This window comes from Cariama cristata, unplaced genomic scaffold (genome assembly GCF_000690535.1).
Source record: "Cariama cristata isolate BGI_N322 unplaced genomic scaffold, ASM69053v1 scaffold14366, whole genome shotgun sequence".
NCBI classification, from domain to species: Eukaryota; Metazoa; Chordata; class Aves; order Cariamiformes; family Cariamidae; genus Cariama; species Cariama cristata.
In genome coordinates, this window is record NW_009621647.1 from 1 (window position 1) to 20,798 (window position 20,798).

The 20,798-nt window shown below is 39.2% G+C and overlaps 1 protein-coding gene across 1 annotated transcript in view; it reads left to right on the forward strand.

Annotated features, from left to right (window-relative positions):
• Positions 1 to 3,159: 3,159 nt before the first annotated feature.
• The window catches only part of LOC104157045 (adenylate cyclase type 2), a gene marked incomplete at its 3' end in the record, with an annotated part of 54,655 nt that continues 37,016 nt past the window's right edge, over positions 3,160 to 20,798 (forward strand). The window contains exons 1-2 of the mRNA XM_009702053.1: positions 3,160 to 3,201; positions 4,676 to 4,825. Coding sequence (XP_009700355.1) covers positions 3,160 to 3,201; positions 4,676 to 4,825 — 192 coding nt within the window. The remainder of the gene's footprint in view (positions 3,202 to 4,675; positions 4,826 to 20,798) is intronic.

Genomic DNA, 20,798 nt, shown 5'->3' on the forward strand with positions numbered 1-20,798 from the left:
GAAGGGACAGAGTGTAACCTCAGCAAGTTTGCTGGTGGTACAAAACTGGGAGGAGTGGTTAATACACCAGAAGGTTACGTTGCCATTCAGTGAGACCTGGACAGGCCAGAGAGTTGCGCGGAGAGGAAACTGATGAAGTTCAAAAAAGACAAGTGTAGGGTCCTGCACCTGGGGAAGAATAACCCCATGCACCAGTACAGGCTGGGGGTTGACCTGCTGGAGAGAAGTTCAGTGGAGTCCTGGTGGACAGCAAGTTATCCCTGAGCCATCAATGTGCCCTCGTGGCCAAGAAGGCCAATGGTATCTTGGGGTGCATTAGGAAGAGTGTGACCAGCAGGTCAAGGGAGGTTATCCTCCCCCTCTACTCTGCCCTGAGGAGGCCATATCTGGAGTGCTGTGTCTAGTTGTGGTCTCCCCAGTTCAAGAAAGACAAGGAACTACTGGAGAGAGTCCAGTGGAGGACGGTGAAGATGATGAGGGGACTGGAGCATCTCCCTTATGAGGAAAGGCTGAGGGAGCTGGATCTGTTCAGCCTGAAGGAGAGAAGACTGAGAGGGGATCTGATCAACACTTATAAATACCTTAAGGGTGGGTGTCAAGAGGATGGCGCCAGACTCTTCAGTGGTGCCCAGCAACAGGTTAAGGGGCAATGGGCACAAACTGAAACTCAGGAATTTTCACCTTAATGAGGGAACACTTCTTTACTTTGAGGGTGGCAGAACACTGGAACAGGCTGCCCAGAGAGGTTGTGGAGTCTCCTTCTCTGGAAATATTCAAAACCCACCTGGATGCATTCCTGTGCAACCTGCTCTAGGTGAATCTGCTTTGGCAGAGGTAGTTGGACTAGATGATCTCCAAAGGTCACTTCCAACACTGATGATTCTGTGTGATTCTGTGATTCCGTAATTTATTTATTGATGAAGCAGAAGCTTCACAACAGTGTACACTTAATGGATGTATCTAAAGGGATGCAGATAGCCCAGGAGATGGACTTGCCTCTCCACTGACTGTACAGAGAGATTAGGCCTTCTACTGTGTGGCTCAGTGTTTCCATACAGTGAACTGAGTGGGAGCTTACTAGAGTTTATGTATATTGGGTTTGTGGTTTTATTTTTTCATACAATGTCTGTTTGTAAAGGAGATGAACTAGGTTCATGCAACACTGTCTCTGAGGTCACCCTGGTCTTTTTCTACTGTTGAGTTACATCATTAGTTACACCCTTTTCCACAGCTCAGGCTTGTCCTCCGTGGCACTAGCCCTAAACATGTTGTGTACTCTATTCAGGTGCTCCTTGATTCCCTTATAGATGTTCCTGACTACATTTTTATCTGCACAGTTGATCAGAGCTCTCACAGCAAGATGCAGAGTTTCTTACCAGAAGATCCACTACATCTTCTCTTATTATTCATTCATCTAGGGGGCAGGGAGGCAGGGGTGGGGAGAAAAAAAAAAAAAAAGAGGAAAAGATAAAAAGCTGCGGAGTCCTAGCCTAGAGAAATGACAAGGTAGAAGACTGGTCTGACACAGGATTTCCTTCCAAATGCTTTGGTACAGGTAGGTATCACAGCATGGGATCTTCGCAGACCAGGGGCCCGAACAGGAGGAACTTTTTATAGGATTGCATACTGATTAGAATACTTGCTTTGGAAGTGGGAAGCTCAGTTAATTTTTTTGAACCGAGGAAAACTTTGAACTTGTTCCTTCTGGGAGAATGCCTATGAGACTTTAGAGCAAACCTGGGATGGAGCTCGTCTCCAGCTCATACATTGAAACTAGACTGCAGTTCAGATGAAAAAGCAAGACTTAGGGAAATATAGATATGCAGCAAAAAGTATATATGTTGTTTATTTTGTTTATTAATGTTAATTGCATTTTCCATTGAACAGTCTATTGACATTATGTATTTCACTCAATAACTCTTCAGTGATAAATACAGAACTACTCAAACTGGACTGTATACAGTGAAAAAATCTGTTCATCTGAGTTAGAAAAGAGTTCATCCATTTCTTGGAAATTTTTTTGTAAGTTAATACCCTAGTGACACATTTCTGAGTGAACTCCGTGCTAGCCAGAAGAATTAATGATGTTTTGAACACAGTTTCTATCTACGTATTCACTTATACACTTATGTGTTACATCTACACTAAGTATGGCAATAGCTGAGATATCTGAGTTGTCTTCAAACAGCGTAATTCAGATACTGGAAGCCAGCATCGAGCTTCATGTGGGCTGAATTACCCCATTGAGAATCTGAAAAGCCTGGTTAATGAGCTTCCTTACCTGTCAGTCACTTGTTTCCATCTCTTTTCTCACTTCAGTTAGTTCAGTCGTAAAATTGTAATCTGTTTTTCTATGGCTGTGAAGATGATACTCATGATTTACTCCTCCATCTACCCATCACAGTATTTTTTTTTAAATATTGATTGGTTATTTTGCTGAAGTTTTGCTTTAAATAGTCTATGACTTTATGAAGCTGGACAATACATTTAGTAAGTTTGTGTGCGGCTTCTCAACAATGATCTCTACATAGAGATTGTGACAGCACACTGTTTATTTCAGTTCAATTCCATGTTCATTTTGTTACTAAACCTTCCCACTGTGTATCTGAGAATTTTCTATGCCTAGCAATCTTTATTATCAGGCATTTATTCTTATTTCGTAATTTCATTTCAAAAACCATCAACGATAGCCAGTTGGAACACCCTACTGATGCACTGTAATCTGTCACACAAGATTTTTGTTCATTAATCCATGTCTGCTGAGAGTACTGTGACGTTGCTGACATTAAAGCAGAATCAAACAGTTGTGATTTACAAAGAAATATAAAAGTATTTTGAGTTCAAATGTTTTTCTGTACACCATCATCTCTTATGTTTTTTTGAATTATTGGCTGTTGTGAAATGTTTCATTTAACCTATTTCTTATCCTTCTACTTCATAAGAGAGATTCTTTGGATAAAGTGAAATATGTAGATTTTTCTTCTTGTTTTTATATTTCTGTATTTTAGAGAATTTTAAGAACTCAGATGTTGCTTTTAGAAGCATTATAGTGCCATGACCTTAAAAGTTTTAGGAAAAAAAAAAAGTTTTATCAAACTGAAAACATCAATCCTTTTTGTGGCAAAGGTGTATAGTTCCTGCTTTTAGCTTCGTTGAACCATGAGAGGTGAGATGTCAGACGTGTCACAGATGGAGGAACAGGTATTGCCTGTAATGATGTTACAATTTGTGAAGAAAATAAAAGCATTTCTTTAAAACTTTCATTTTAAAGTGTGCCTTTATAAAAGGAACATTAAAACTCCATGTATTATTTTGTGAATAAAATGTATTCCTCAAGGAGATGGATTTCTGTTAATCGGACAATGTATCTCTTCTCTGAACCACTGTAGCATACTGTTGGACTTTTTTTCTGACATCTCTGGCTCTTTCACGACTAGCAATTCACAAAAGATTGCCTGGTACATAGGCACACCAAAACCAGCCAATAAATGATCACTGGGGAAATCTATCATAAACCTTATTATTAGATTAACTGTGGAGAATTAATGAAATTTTAGCCTCCTTTCTTCCTCCTTCTCTTCCAGACCATGAGTACTATGACATCACGCAGTACTTGTAATCCAGGCTATATGATACACTAGGGCCTTACAGATAAGAGTCCTGCTCTAACGAGATTGCAGCTGTATCTCAACTTCAGTTCCCTTTTAATATTATCTTTTTTATTGAATTAAGAATTGGTTTCATTACTCTACTGTGTTTCTTCTGCTCCGAGTGAGTTAGGATGGGCAAATGTGTCTCTTTTTTTGCAGCAGTAAACTGAGGACAATTGAAAGTGCTAGCATCGCCACACAGTATTCTGTCCTTTTTGAAGTTCAAGCACAGGAAAGGCCTGCTTCTGTCCTCGCTTTACTCTCTGAAATGTCCCAGACAATTACTAAATAAAACTGAATTCTTTAAGCAAACTTACTTCTCATGTTCATGTGTTGTTGTGTACACTGAGCATCTGATGCTGTAAGTTTGATCCTAAATCTTATAGATTGGTGTTTTAGGCAAATGCAGTCTTTTGGTGGTAGTGAAAAGTGTATTCTAGTAGAGAGGTGTCAGATCTTGCTACTTATAACATTGCTTACCATCGCCAAGGTTAATATTTATAGATGACTGACAGATAGTAGCGGGTGAGGCTGAGGTAAAATGCAGATCAGGCTGTTGATGTAGGTGAAACTTTTCACTGCTTAATCATATGGCACTGCAAAACAAAATGTCTTGCCTAAAGAGCGTGGCAATAATATGGGTTCTAATGTTGTTATTAGGAGCCATAGCTATTGTTTTACATCAGTAGATCATGATTCAACCTGGTTAATACTCAGCAGTGGATGTAGAACATGAGCTGAATTTCTTTTTTAACAAATGTATACCTCATTAAGGAGGCAAACATGTTGTTCATTATCATTCTTATTTAATCCTAAATTAAAATGGTATTCTTGCTTGGGATTTTGCCACTAATTGTGAAGGCTTTTTGAAAGGTGAACCTTTGCTAGAAATCAAACAAAAGCAAAATATATAACTGCAGCAATCTTTCATTGCAGGTTAGGATTATGTTCTGTTAATTTATTTATTTAAACTCCCTGACATTTCTGTTCTTTTTTTTTTTTTTTTTTTTTTTTTACTGCCCTAGATATTAGCAAATGTAATCATTTTTATCTGCGGAAACTTGGCAGGAGCATACCACAAACACCTCATGGAACTTGCGCTGCAGCAGACGTATCAGGACACGTGCAACTGCATCAAATCCCGTATCAAGTTAGAATTTGAGAAAAGGCAACAGGTAAAGTCACACCCATGTCTGGATCTGTTTTGCTGTTTTCACACTATGCTCCCATTCATCACTATATATATATCACTGTATCATTCTATATAATCCAGTTTGCTAATGCAGGAACACTTAATGAATTACTTAAAGTTACTTAATGAAATATGCAAAGTCTTGAACAAGGTTATGCACAATTTCCATCTGAATATATGAAGGTAGTGTAATTATTTGTGTTGTCAAATATATGTTTTCTTTCATTTGTTCTATGAAAATATTTTATGATAAAGAAAGTTGAAAATGCTATATAGATTCTGGTTGCACACCGTCGCTTTTGTTGCTCTCGTTGGATGAGCTGCGAGATGTGTATGTGTGCTTTGGGAATCTTCAGTTCTTCATACCCAAGACCAATACTGCAAAATCACTGCGAGAAGATATCACTGCACTGTTTCTGAAAACTATTTGAAACTACAATACTGATGATTCATGTGATACAGTTCTAGGGGTCAGGTATGTTAAGAGGAGCTAGGGGAATTGCATAATGAGACTATCTGTCAGTTATTGTAGCAGCTGGATAAAAGACTTCTCTGATTGCTTTATATAGTTCTTTTTCTCTTTGCTAGTTCTGTACAGTGCCTATCATCCTGACAGATAGGTGCTTCGTTTAAGAGAATTTGAAATACAAATTAGTTCATCAAGTAGTAAAGAAGATAGGTGTATTTTGCTTTGAAGGTCACCAGACTCAAACTTCTATGAACTGTTAAGTGTCAGAGAATAGAGCCTTCACTGACACGTTTCTGTTGTCACAAAAAGTGCAGATGTATACCTCGTATGTCCCAGCTGACCTTAACTGTCATGTCTCTCACAAATACCTGTAGCTATTTTAAATGAAGGTTTTCAAGATCCATCACCAACACTTTTTTTTTCAGAAAAGGCAAATGGGAAGTCCATACCAGGACTTTAATAAGTTGTGTGTGTTCAGAGGACTAGTCTTATTCTGCTGGGCACTTGGGTTGCGTACTGCCTGAAGTTGTTGCAAAACATTTAAGGTAATCTTAAGGAGAACAGTTTACAGTAAAGGCAGGCTTTGATGACTAGGTGAAAAATCTACATAAGGTACTAATGCAGGAGAGGTTTTGTAAGAGCACTCATTTGTAAGTTTCCACCTCTGCCTCCAGGAGCTGTGTGCAGTGAATCAGTAGGCTTTATAACTGGTAGTACACAATGCACATTTTACTATCTGTTCAGAATATGGGTGAGAGTATCTCCAAATTACTTCCTGTGAGACAGCTTGTGAGTGCAGAGCAACCAATGCCAGGTATCTGGGAGCAGTACTACTCCAAATTGGGTTGTTTCCAGTGAAGTGGGGCTGCTGTGATGGCTTCTAGGCTCATGGTGACTTTGTAGAAGGTGGTTAACGCTGTTCCCTGTGCTTAGGCCTCAACTGCCAGAAGGATGTATACAGACCATAATCAAACAGCATAATTCATAGCAGGCATCAAGAGCTCCCTTATTCGGGAGAGATCTGAGCCCTTAGCTTCCTGAGCACAGTTGTAAGGGCCCAGGTTTCCACTATTGGTTTTTCCTACAGGCATAGGAAATGCATTGGTATATCTGCAAGAAACAGGAAGGTGTGTTACTGGACACTGTCAGTAGGTGAACTGAAAGGGGTAAGAATGCTGCTTACAGAAGGCAGTAGTTAGAACAGACATAGTGCTAGCTGATGGTTTCTGTAAACGTGTATTACTTGCTAAACACTACTGATTTCTGTGGAAAGACATAAGTAGTTTTGGTTTCCTGGCACTTCTGAAGGTCTTGCAGAAATGGTTGAGAATCTGACAATGGAAAAAAGCAAAAATATCTGGAATTCTGTGCCAGGTGCTTCCTCTTTGTGGTTTGTAGGAGTTATGTTTCTAATATGCTGGAGCCCAGCGAGATGGAAAGCAGGAACAGCTATCTTTCATTGATAAATTGTGGTGTTATAGAATAATGAACATATTGCATGTAATTTGTTATATATAAGTATGTGTTGTCATATTTGTGTTTTGATAGAAATAAATATATCAAATTAGTTAAGACATCTACGCAGCTCTAAGTAGTGTATTGCAGGTCTGGATTAATAACAGATAGATCAATGTCTCATTAAACAGAAGTAAGTGAAGTACTCTATGAATGTTAATGATCTTTTTGACCTCCAATGAACCATTATCTCTTCAGATCTTCTTATACCAATTTCTTTAGCCTTTATCCTCTCAACCCCGTAATGTGTCTTTTATCTCATGTCACAGTTTTTCCAGCCAAAAAGACAAGGAGGTGCACCTCCTTATTAGCACACTCATGAATGCTAGATATTTAAATGTGAAAAGGTAAATAAAGATTAATTGATAAGTGGGGTTTTTTTCCCCAATGTTAACATACTTCTTTGTTTGCAAACTTTAGTTCAGAAGTGGATGTTCTTTAGTCTGTCTCTTAATACTACTTGTTTTGCCAAGAAGATACAGAAGATCATCCACATTGTTAGTATTCAGGGAGCAAGTCAATCATATTGCTGACTATTTTTAGAGAATTGACATACGTTGAAACAGTAGGAGCAGGTGCATTTTTAAAAACGTTGAGTTTGATCAAAGCCTTTATTAGCCTGTGAAAGGTTGTAGCATGACCCTTGATTCTACATCTCTTTAACAAGAGAAATCTAATTTACTTGATTGAGAAGTGACACGAGCTACTTTTATACAAGTGCAGAGCGCAGGATGTGCTTCTAAACGCTTAGGGCTCCAGATCAAATTTGCAAATTTTTCCAGATCATGGACATCGTGTGTTTTATAATTGTTTTTGGAAGATGTACAATTTACATTCCAGATTATTCCATGGATTTCCTCTTACTTTGTTTGAGAGTAGGCTCATACAAATGTAGCTGACTATTGTTTTTCAGTTGGTTTTTTTTGTGTGTCTTTGAATAGACTTTTTGGGAATACCATTTTGATTGTATCAATTACCACTCTACAGTTATGCCAAAGAACTCAAGAGAAACACCAAATTCATTGTTTTCAAGTGAGACCAGCGTGCATTAGTATCTGGTGAAACAGAGGTGTGCATATATATATACTGAGGTACAAGTTAGATATATTGTACCCACACCACTGTGTATTTCTGTTAGGACACAGCAAAGGCTGGCTGCTCTCCCCAAGGGGTGGGAAGCCATGGGTGATGACACCTCCCAGCAGGGCAGGGGCCTCAGCAGCCAGGGCCCTGCCCCACAGCACAGGGTGGGCTGGGCAAACGCAGTTGCTGGCAGCCAGGGTTTAGCAGGAGTCTGGAATGCCAGCTAAGTTTGTGGTGATGGGGCAGGTCTGAGGCCAAGCCAGGAGGTCAATCCACAGCTCAGGGTCAGGTCCAGCAATTGCTAAGCAGGTCCGAGGTGAAGCCAGGAATTCTATCCAGGGTCCACAGGGTCCACAGCCAGCTCCTACAGCACAGCTCAGGCACGGGCTGAGCTGAAATGAGGCTCCTGGGCCATGGGCAGAGGGTGGAGGTCCAGGTGAGGTTGGTCAGGGCCAGTAAGGCCAGTCAGTGCCCCCAGGGCCTTTACAATTTTGTGTAGATATGCAGATGCTTATGCGTATTTTGAACGACACCTCTATGAATTGTGGTTTCGTAGGGCTGTGTTTGATAACAATGGCCACTGGATTTTATTTCCGTTAGTGTACTTTGTTGTGAAACTCACTTTTAAACTCCTCTGGTAAAAGGCAGTATTTTCAATGTCCACTTTGGTGTTTCTCACACAGCTTTTCTATCTTTTCAGTGTATATAAAAGAGAAACATGAAACTATTCTGACTCCTATTAATTTGCAGCCTTATTTCAAGATATATATTTAAAATAGCCTCTCATAACATTATTTGTCTCACTGATACAGCCTGGCTGACAGTTTGTAGGGGTAATGACTCACTAACACTGAGTGCAAGATCTTAATGCTGACAAGCAGTTAGCATAATTGCTCTTAATCTCTCTCTCTTTTGGTGCTTTGCATCATGAGACATAGGAATATACACTGAGAAATTCTTACAACATAACAGGGAGGTGTTTCTAAGATGTTGGTGTGCTGCGAGTTCTCTAAAATGCTGCCTTTGAAAAGGAGGCAGTATAATGACGGTTTTAGAAGCAACACTCAGGTAGCAGTTGAAAATGAATGAGGTTTCAAATCATTGAGTGGGATTTTAATTTTTTCACCGCAACATGGTGAAGCAATACCATTCATTACAGGAACTGAAATATTTCAAAACTGTTTTTAAATTAATCTAAACCAGAGAAGCTTCATACATTTCTAAGACTTCAGGCTGTTAGTAAAGAACAGAAACACTTGAAATATATTATTTGGAATAAATATATAAAATGTGGATTTCTGTAAGTTCAGTTAATGCATTTTAAAATGTAAGCTACTAATATTTTCATGAACATAGAATAGTTTTTCTAAGGGCTTCCTCATTTTGTTGGTGGTTTGTTTTTTTTTTTTCTCTGCATAGCTTCAAGACTAGTAAACGGGAAAAACAAAAAATAGTTTTGGTCTTTTGAATTTTAGAATCCATTTTCTACTCGAGGCATGTTTGTACACATACACATAGGTGAGGTGAGGTGCCAGTTCTTTCTGTTAATCTACGTGTCATTACCAGAATTAAAACCTATTCTGAGGAGGAACTTGTGTGCCAAGTTCTGCATGGTAGACCATGTGGAAGATGGATAGAGTGTGCAAATAGAGAGTCCACCAAAGGGCTACAGGGGTAGTTAGGGGACTATGGCTCATGATAGATGATGAGACTTAGGGAACTCAGGATGTTTAACCTGCAGAAGAAAAGACTTGGGGAAGACAACTAACGTCCACCTACTACCTGAAGGAGCTTATGGAGAAGACGTGGTCAGATTTTTCTCAAAGGCACACAGTGGAAAGATGAGAGGCAATAGGCATGAGCTGGGGCAGGGCAAATCCTGGCTGGAAGGAGGTAAACAATTCTTCCCCAAGAGAGAGGAAAGGCTGCCTGGAGAGGTGGTGGAATCTGTGTGCAGGGAGATTTTCAAGTCTCAGCTGGACAAGTTGTTATGCTTCAACTATTGTTGTGGGCAAAAGGGAACACACTATAAATATAGAGCCCACAATCTGTTGTTAGTCTAATTAAAGTCTTAACACTGTAATGAAAATGCAACAAACAATTATTAGTAATATTTCAGTTACAATAATAGTAACAGTCACAGTCCACATTATCTAATTAACACAGAAAAGTGTAAATACAGCTAAAACTGTTATGCAGAAAATCTTCTAGTACATCCCCTTTTTCTCTGGTGTTGTTGTCAGTCTTCTGTAACCATGAAGCCCCGCAATACAGTACTGCCATTGCCATGTGCTTTGTACTGAGTTTGCAAGGCCTCAGGGTTAAGGCTGTCTGAATTTTTTTGACATTCCTGGAGCTTTGTTTTTACTTCATTTAGCTGTAACGGCAATTTTTCTAATGACAAGGAGACTATAGCTAATTAATTTTACTTTTCTTATGGCATGGTACTACCATAGCTATTATATAGATAATAGTAATGAACAACTATTCTATGAAGAATGAGATATTTATAACTGTAACATAATGTGGGAAAATACAGACGAGGCATCATAGAGGAAACTTTAAGAAGCTGGCAAACACAATGCAGTGAGGATGAATAAAGGCAGGCATTTGAGATGAGGCACAGGCTTGGCATTGGAGACATCAGGTCTATAGGTAGTTCACCACTGGACAGCTCAAGAAATGCAGATCTAGACCCGTTTTGTTACATAGTGAGTCTCGATTTTCAAAAAAATTTTGATGGATATCCCCAAAACATACACATGTCCCGAATCAATACTCATCCCTTCTAATAACCAAATTTCCAGAGCAATTCCTGGGCCAGAATTGTAATCGATTATTTTCTCACAGTGCAAAAGTTCTGAGTGTCCATTTAAAGGAGAGATATCAGCATATTTAAGTGGTTTTAAGGTTGGGTTTATACAAGACCACATCCACATGAAATTAAACAGGTTTCTTGGACCAATTCCTGTACTGTTTGGAAGCAAAATACACCAAGGGTGGGTTTATACAAGACCACATCCACATGAAATTAAACAGGTTTCTTGGACCAATTCCTGTACTGTTTGGAAGCAAAATACACCAAGGGAAAGTAACATGAAGTGAAAAAGCTACTTCATAATAATCAGATATTTTGAGTGGATGAAAGGTACGATCAAAGGGAAAATATTGACAAGGCACATCATAAGATCTTTTTGTTATCTGGAAGGCTTTTGGTAACTGAGTTTGATTTCCCCTCTCAAAAATTGGGGCTCTTCCAGTTTCTCCATGAGATAGGCTAAGATTTATCAAAGGACGTGAGGTATTACATGTGTTCTGTCTGAATAAGAGGGAGGGAAAGTTTACTCCCCGAAAATCAGTATTTTCCTCTTAATAGCAAAAACAGGTGTTACGTGGCCCTAGAGAAAAGTTTCCTCTGGAGCGTTCAATTGTTTCCACCTCATCCTAGACTAAAAGGTGGCCAGCCCTCCATTGAACGTATGTGTTGTCCTCAAATTTCCAGACTGGAGGAAGGAGGACATAAGGTCTCCCTATTCGCTGGTTGTAAGTCAAATTGAGAGACGCATTGATTGGTGTTGCAAAAAATCTTAAGCCCTGTTCAGAGGAGGTTGGAGGAGTTACGCAGATACCTCGGTCGGTCCTATTCCGTATACGTATGAATCCTTGTGTGATTTTCCATGCTAAATTAGTGGGGGAATCCCTTCCTCTCATTGTGGTCCCTATGTATACGAGACAAATTACCCAAAACAGTGATCGTGGTAAATGTATGTACATGCCATAAAACAATTTTGTGAACCAAGAGCTATACAGTCAATCAATAAGGGTTACAATAACGGAAATGCTTGTAGTGAACTTCTTTGTAATTCCGTAATTCCTCTACCTGCAATAGAAAAGAAGAACTCGGTCCTTTCAGAACCAGTTTATCAGAAGGGGGGAGCTATCCACCTGGTATTGGTCTTCCGTTCCTTGCCATGGGCATCGGTTGCTACCCACGCATAAGTATTGATAGAATGTTTCAGCATCCTTGGGCTCGACGTAGTTCACAGTAGCATAACCCAAGCTCTGTCCTGTTATTTTGTCCCTGACAAGCGTGCAGGATTCTATCTCAGCAGTGCTGCCAGACAGACTCTTCAGTTCCTCTTGTGTCATGTTCTGTGGAAGGTAGTTGACTATTAAATTGGTCTTGCTGTCTTCTGTGTTCCCAGAGTGAACTGGTGATGAGCAGTTGTTTATGGTAGTTGAACCATGGGCTGTGTTATTGCAAGTTGGTCTGTTAGACACTTGTGTTTCCATGGCAGCAATTACCTGCCCAGTCCAAGGCTGTGCTGCCCACGAACCACATCACACGGTCTGACTGCCATGTTAGTTTGGAGTTGCCGTTTTAATGGTTTTAGTTTGAAGTCTCAATCCATTCAGAGTGTTGATAGCTTTCTAATGTCGCATCCCAGTCGGCGGGGGTGGGGGGACGTGATCTTTTACAATACTCTGCGTGGTTCATGGGAGTAACCACAGGCTCTCCAGATGTTGAAACAAAATAATTAACTTTATTACAAACTTTCCCTAAATCTGTGGTCAAGGGAACTAAAGGACTAGGCAAGTTCTTATTCTTATAAAAGATGCAGAACAGAAGGAGAAAAGGAGAAAAGAAAGAAAGAGAAAAGAAAGAGATAGGATCACCACCTGTGCATCCAGCAACATCTTCTCAGTCCGTGAGTCACAGTCCTCTTGGTCGGTTGGTCCGCCGGGCTCCAGGGTGGAGGAGCGAGCCACATGGCTGAGGTCTGGTGGCCTTTTTGTGAGGTCGGGTTCTCTTGGACTCCTCCCACAGGTGGAGACTCATTTGCATGCTTACACATGCGCAGTGAGCTACTTCTGGAACGTTCCAGATGGTGGTAGAGGTATCGGGTTAGCCCCCAGACTCAGTTTAATTTGTGTTTTGACCGGGCATGGACACAGGATGTTGCTGTCTGCTGACAGTTTCAACTGGGCGGTTGATCTCTGTGGTTTCAGGGTGGTTAACACAGGGAACCACCCCCCACCTTCGTGGAGCTGGACTCACTGGTCTGCCTCTCTGACATGTGGCAGAGCGAAAACAGACTGCTCACCACAAACAGATGTAAAGTTTCTTTCAGTTAGTTGTTTTGAGACACTCAATGAAAGAACGTCCCCTTACCATCACAGGTTTGCAATGTACTTTTCTTGGATTGCTATGTTAACTATTCAGCAATTCATGAGGAAGTCCCTCTGTATTTGATTTCAAAATTTTTTTTTGAAAATTAAGATATCCTTTTTTTATCTAATCAGGAAAACTTCATTTACAGTTATTTTGGGCTTGTGCTTGCAAAAACTGTGGAGTTAAATTTTTTCTCATCTACCTGCAGAATGTTTTCTTAACCACCTCATTTGTTTTTTTCCACTTGGCAACAATCTAATCTTTGTAGTGGGAAGTGAACATGGGCTTGATTAATGTAAAAGAAAAATCATTTGAGCAATAGCCTCTTATTTCGTTCTCAGCCTTTTAATGCTATAAGCTGTGCTTGTAGTAGTGACTCTACTACAATTATGGAAGAGGTGGAGGTCAGCATAACCAATCCCAATTACATTAGGTTTTCCAGGGCATGGTCAGACACTGAACACAGCTGAAGTTTTGCCTAGTGTTCCATTCTTGGTGAGTTTTATTTCACAGATGGCTTTCATCTTCACCAGAGACAACTGTTTGTAGTGGGTATTGAAATGTCTTTTTCTTCTTAAATACAGCATGATTTCTCAGAAAGATCTCGTGGATTTTCCTTTATTAAGAAAAACCCTTTCCTTCCCTTTGAGTGGTCAGTGGATTCAGCAGTTTGTACTCAAAGACAGTGTAAGGAATTTGACAGTCTTTTTACGTGGGTCACCAGGCTTCTCTTCAGGCAACCTCTTTATATTTGAGGTATTGGTAAGAATCATGCATGTGGATGCTTACTGAAAGGAGAAAGAAAAGCTACTTACTAATAAATAGAGGTTCTGTGTACTCTCTTGCCCTGAAAGATGTTCACAGCCTGTGTGCCTTGCTGATTCTCAGAGCCATGTTTGTTATATTTTGGTTTTCTTATAAATAGTCTTTCAGATTGAGAGGAATGTACCCAGTTTATATGGGGAGAGAGGAGGTGATACGGGCATGCTGATACTGTAACTATTAGAGCTAAAAGGTGCATGTCCAACCTCAGATGCTTGCGCATATACTTACGTACAGCATGGTTATGTACAGCAGCTCTCAAAGTATATGGACATAGAGGCAAGTAGGTTTTTGTTAAAAGCATTCAATGTATTTGTTTTTCCAGATTATGAAATAGCTTTAAGGAAACCTGTGATGTCTCAGACATGCTACTCAAAATACTCAACATAAAAGTATGTTTCTCAGTAAATTGCATTTTAAAATCTGCCAGGAAATTGGATTGTAAGCCATTCAATCTGTGCTACTGTGCTAATTTTTAAACCAGAATGTTGAATAAGACTAAATCATTTGTTTGTATAAATCTAGATTATCACATGAACAGTTGTCCATGCCATCAACAAATTCTTCTCATTTAAAAAAAAAGTCTGAATGCAGTAGTAAAGGAAACAAACTCAAAAATTACAGCTGCTTTAGTCTTTGAGATTGCTGTGGTTGAAATGAAGCATTGTCTATGATCATAACTGAAAGTAAATTTGACATCTTGATAAAAATCTGCTTAACCTTTTTAAAATGCTGTAGTGGTGAAAGTAAACAACCTCCCTGAACTACTTCTCCCTGTATTTCCTTTTTTCACTGAAACCTGACACTTTCCTTCTAAACCCTTACCAGAGCTGCTAATAAATTCTTTCCAGCCTCCTCCAGTTTTAATGTGTTTTCTGATGACAGAGCTTCAAAAAGGAATGAAGAGAAAAAGAGAAGTGAGAGAGAAAGAAAAAGTACACAGATTTACCACTTACCACTTTTACATTCACCTCATGTATCTACTGAAACCCATTTTGTGAACTTAATTTGTTCCTTTTAAAAAGAGGGATTTGTGTATAACTGAAATATTCAACTGATTTTCGTGAGCAGAAACAGAATCGTAGAGTAGACCCTACTGGATCTGTTTTCAAAATATAATTTGTAGAAGGTTTTATTCTTACTTCAGAATATTTTTGTAAAACCTAGACAAAGAAATCTCAAATGTGAAGAGATTATTTAATCCTTGTCCTCGCTTGGTGACAGGACTAAGTATACTTGAAACATCGTTAACAGATACCGGTCTAACTGACTCTTCAAAATCTGGAGCTTCTACACCTTTCCTAGATGTTCTGTTCCCCTCAGTTTTTATCTTTGGGGAATGTTTTCCGTGTTGCCCAATTTAAATATCCCACAATGCAATCTAGGCCTGTAAATGCAGTTCTTAATGGATGTGAATAAGGTTTATTCCTTTCCACTTTATTACAGCCTTCTGTGTACCTGGAGGCTATTGCCCTCTCTCCCCTCAGTTATTCCTTTAATAGGGCAAACAAGCCTGCTTTTTTCCATTGTGGCTTGCAGACCATGTTTTCTAGACCTCTGATTATTTTGTGTTGCCATACTTTCTCCAGTTGGTCCAGGTGATTTTCTGTAATGTCACAACACTTTGGCAGCATTATGTTTCTTGTTAAGTTCAATTTGACATTTCAGAGGACCTTGGAATATAATGTGCTATTGTCCTTTCAGTTTTGCATTTCCCAAAGTTTGCTTAGAAATCAAATTACTGGAGGTCACATAGAATCAGCAATTAAATCCGTTCTATTGTCTACCAATGCTGGACTGGAGCTGTCTTCACTGTTTAATTGATCTCTCACCACTCCATTCTACACAGTAGTTTTCCTGCTTTCAGAGTGTAGCTACATAAACCACTATGCCCTTAACTGAAATATCAAAGATCTTCATTCAAGGACATTGCTTATTTGCTGTAACCAAAATCTGATAGAAATATGTAGTATTTATCTTTTTCCTCCTAAAGAAAAATAAAATTGCCTCTGGCACTTTTAGACTACTGTAATTTAAAATGCTTTAATGTTTTAAATATTTTTAATACAATTCAGCTGTCTGTGTAGGATATTACCCTGATGGCTGCAATGCTGATGTCCTTTAGTCGATTACTTGGAAGTCTGCAAGATCTCTAAAATCTTGTACCTTGGAATTGCGAGGAAATATATTGTCTCAGCCTTTTTGTAACTTTAGATGCCTCCCTCTTCACACTAGGTGGGGCTTTTATTGGAACTGCTTGTATTTGAAGGCTCTTTCATAGTCATTCTTTCGACTGTGTAAGAATCTTCTACTTCCAGCTGACATGCATTTGTGGCTGCTCTATATTTTAATAAACTAACTGTTGCCTTTCTCCCACACTGTTATTTATGTCCAGTGCTTTGGATTTCCTTTGTATTAATGACGTAATGAAATCTGATGGAGAAAAGAACTGCAGCTGACTTTTCCCAGATCCATCACTTTGAATACCCAAAGCCATGCTGTAAATAACTTCATCAAGAAGCATTCCTTTTCCTCTGTCATTTGCATTTGTGGCATCATTAGTCTTTGTCAGATATTCTTGTTAAGAGGATCTCAAAATTCATTTTATACTCTTAAATATAATTCTATTTCCTTCCTTCATGTCTCTCTGCGCCAATAAATTGGTGTCTTCTTCCATGCCTCTTTTCTTCTGTTGGGATATCGCCTACATTCCTCATGTTTATCTTTCTTCTTTTAAAGTACATTTTTTTTCTGTACAATCTTTCAGGGAGATCTTTCATGCCATAAAAACCAGGACCGGTTTAGTCTTTGAGGACATATCAGTTTCACTCCTACTACAGTGTTCCTTTTGTGTGATTAGTCAGATTAGTGCTTGTAGATATTTGTGGGTGTCTGATATGCTGGTCCTATTCAAACTTTGTTCACCTTCCTTATCCCCACTTCCCATTTTTTTTAGATGGCCATTAATGGCCATTCAATAAAAACCTCAAAAATGTAAAACAACCTGCCTTCTACTCCCCCCCTAGATAGTCTGTGCAAAGAAGGATGAACTTTTTTGAAAACACAAAATGCAAAAGCTGAAGTCAGATCCCAGCTGTTCTGTATTCTCAGCCACTCATTGAGGGTGAGGAACTGCTCAGGGAGATGAGACTATCTTTGCCTATGGCAAATGCAACAACAGCAGGAGGCTTCAATCACATCCATACGGGCTGGGTAAATGTTGTGGGCCATGGTCTGTTATGGGTTATGATAGAGCATGCATAGGTGTGCAGACATAAGCTTGCTAGGGTCAAGTTTTTAAGCTAAGTTTCTTCTCAGTTCTTTAAGCTAACTGGAGAAATCCTATAAGGAAAATAAGCCTTGTTTTAGTCCTGAACATTGTATGTGACCATCCCTGCATGGTTAAAATGGAAAAAAATCACAAAAGTAATGTTACCTTTAAAAAAAGGAAACTACATGAAAATCAGGAAACTGATTGAAAACAGCATTTAGGAGATAACTTGAAATCTGGAAAGGCAGGAAGGAGATATGGAGACTATTTAAACTACCATATGAGAGGCTCAGAGGACAAGTATATTTATTTAAAATATTCTAAATAGACCGAAAGAGAAAAGTTGTTGAAAAGCAGAGTAAAAGAGATTGTTAGGAATAAGGAGCATCAGTCACTCTTTGACAAAGGAAATGATCATCTAGCTCAATATCTTGTTGCTAGCCCATAACTTATGCCTATGAAAAAGTGGAAAAGATAATCTTATGCATATAGTGATACTTCCCCAGTAATCTATTTGAGCATGAGGAAATCTATGGCTCAGTTACTCAATGAACCAGAATTGATGCTATTGCATTTAACCAATTTTGACATCCACAGTCCTGTGGCACACGTTTTCAGCTCAACTGCATATGGTGTGAAAAATAATTCCCTTTTGTTTGTTTTAGTCATTGCCTGCATAGTTTTATTTGATGCCCACATAAGTCAGTCTCAAATGGTCTAAAGCCCAGATTGCTGTGTGCCTATTTTAAAGCTTCTTCTTCTTTGCTACTGTCATTGGATTTTTTAAATTCAGCAGTTATCAGCTTTCTGATTATAGGTCATCAAATGTGACTACTGAAGCAGTAAGACAATACAAAATCCGTGTCGCATTTTTTAATTTTCTGCTTTTAGCAGATAGTGGAAAATCACTCTATTGATGACTTTACACAAGATAATGAATTTTCAGGTTTTAATGATGGCTGATAAGCCCAAACATTCTTGCAGCACTGAATAGGAAGATTCCTGTAGTATTTAGGAAATAGTGTAATATTGTGGTGGGTTAGCCATGGCCCACAGCCAAACTCCCACTCAGCTACTCACTCCCCCTCAACCCCAGCAGGAAAAGGGGAGAAAAATAGTCAAAAAAAACAGGCATGAGAAAGCTCGTGGGTCAAGATAAAGTCAGGGAAATCACTTACCAATTACCGCTGTGGGCAAAACAGACTCAACTTTGGGAAAATTAGCTTAATCTCTTGACAACTAACATAGCTTCAGCTAGTGAGAAGCAAAAGAGACAGATAATAAAGCCACATCTTTTCTCCCCACCTTTTCCAGGCTCAACTTCACTCCTTCACTACCAACTCCACTACCTCCCCTCAAGCAGCATGGCGGGGATAGAGAGGTGGTCAGTACATAGTGGTTCCTGTCTGCTGCTGCTCCTTCCTCCTCACAGGTTTTCTCTGCTCCAGCATGGGCTCTCCACAGGCTGCAGTCCCTTCAGGCATACCCACCTGCTCTGGCATTGTTCTCCATCACCTGCAGCATAGATATGTGCTCCAGCATGGAGCGTCTCCTCCTCCTCTGACTTTGGTGTTCCCTCTGTTGTTTCTCATTCTTTTTGTTTCCTCCTCCTCTTCCTGCCATTTCTTACTCATATTTTCCCATAGACACTACCAGCTTTGCTGATGGGCTCAGCTGTGTTCTGCAGTGGGTCTGTTGTAGAGCCACTGACCTCTTCCCACAGAGGCCACCTCTGCAGGTCCTCTGCTGTCAAAGCCCTGCCACCTATCCCCAATGCAAACATCAATATCACGGAAGAGAGATGGGGACCATAATGGCTGACAGTGGTGGGGGAGGCTGGAAGGGAGCTCTCGGTAATGGCTGGTGCGTATGCTGTGTTGTGTATCCTGTGAAACCACGGCCTTTGTGTTCTGAGACCTTTCTACAGCTTTTCAGAGTCCATCTTCTAGTTATTATGAATAACTTTGTATCATCAGAAAAAAATTGGCCCTGATAATTGTTCCAGTTCATTTTGTCACTTTACTCTAAAACCAGTTCTACTGCTACATTAATTTGTATCAACTTCTTTGATTCATACCCCAGAATTAATAGTTTTGCATCTTCCCAATCGCTTCTGGTTGGTAGGAATGAAAGAAGTTACCTAGCTTTTTGGCAGTCTTTCTGCAGTGCATTTTATCTTCCTTTGGCCTCCCCAACTCTGGTTAAACTCCCTGATAACAAAAATCCTTTGTTTCTATTGCTCAGAGAAAGTTGCTTCTCCAGAACTTTTTTGCATGCCTTTTAATGATTTTATGCTCTTCTCTATTTCTTATATTTTGAAAGAATATCAGTTTTGAAAGACTGACTTTCTCCAATTGCATATGTCATCCTTTAGAAATGCTCTAGCCAGAGTAGATCCTGACGCCTGCCTTCCATCCCAACTCCAGGCTGTATTGGCTACTGTGATCTTTCTAATGGGAGAGGTCTGAGGAAAAATAAGGATATAACTTGGCTTTGTTAAATTCCCTTTGCTTTATAGGTCATGTCTGGTTTTATGCATGAGTCAGTCCATCACAGATACCCTTAATAATGCCCTTTATTTTGAAGGGAAGCTTCAGGCAGCCCAGGGCTGATATGCTGCAACAACCAGGGCTACATTTCTTTTTTTAATTACTTTTAAAAAAAGGCCTAGTGCTCATAGGGATTATGTGCAGCTGTAATACGATCCACACTGACAACACTCTTTAAAAGCACAGTTACAGTCAAGAGGTTTACTCCAGATGAGTAACTCCTCATCTCTGATTTCGCAGTGTAGAGATTGCTGGGCAGAATCTGTTTGTGAAGAATGGAATTTAAAATTAATAACAACTCTATTTTCTCTCCATATTTACAAAAAAAAATTTGCACTGGTAGTCTTCCTTCATTTTAAGATGTTCTTCCAGGTATGGTCCCTGTATGGTCACCATATGTTAAGAATGAACATTTGTTTTCTGGTACCATAGGGAAAAAAACATGTTCAGCTTGTTATAGTAGTTATAAAAATAGAAGACTGGAGTGTTAGTGTGCCTGGGACTGTTATTGTGACATGCAAATACTCTGCAAATATGTCAAAGGATGTCTGGGATTTTTTATTGCTCTAACAGGATAATTTAAACAAAATCACAAACTTTTGTTTTTCTTTCTATACCAACTTTTTATTAAATCTTTCTTTTATGTGTAATCTTTCATTGCTCTATTAATGTATGCCTTTCTAATGCAAGTTGATTGCTTATGTTGTGGGTGTCCTGTGATAAACTTTCTCTCCATTTTCCTCATTTTGTGTAAACTGTAGAACTAATTTTTCTTCCCCATATGCATTTTCAAGAGTTCTTGTAAATTAATATATGCATCTTCAATGAGTTTGAGGAACAAACGATACGTCACATCCCAATTTAGAATTCATAGCATATGAATAACATGTTGCTGTTAGCTGAAGTCCCATTAATTTTTGCATATAAAATGCAATTAAATATTGTTGTTGTTTTTGTCCAAGCTCTGTGCAAGGATTCTCAATTATACCAACAGACTATCATTAAAAGGCTGTGTAATGCTATAAATAGATGTACTATAGCTTACTCACATAAATCATTGTACCAAAGTTTCTT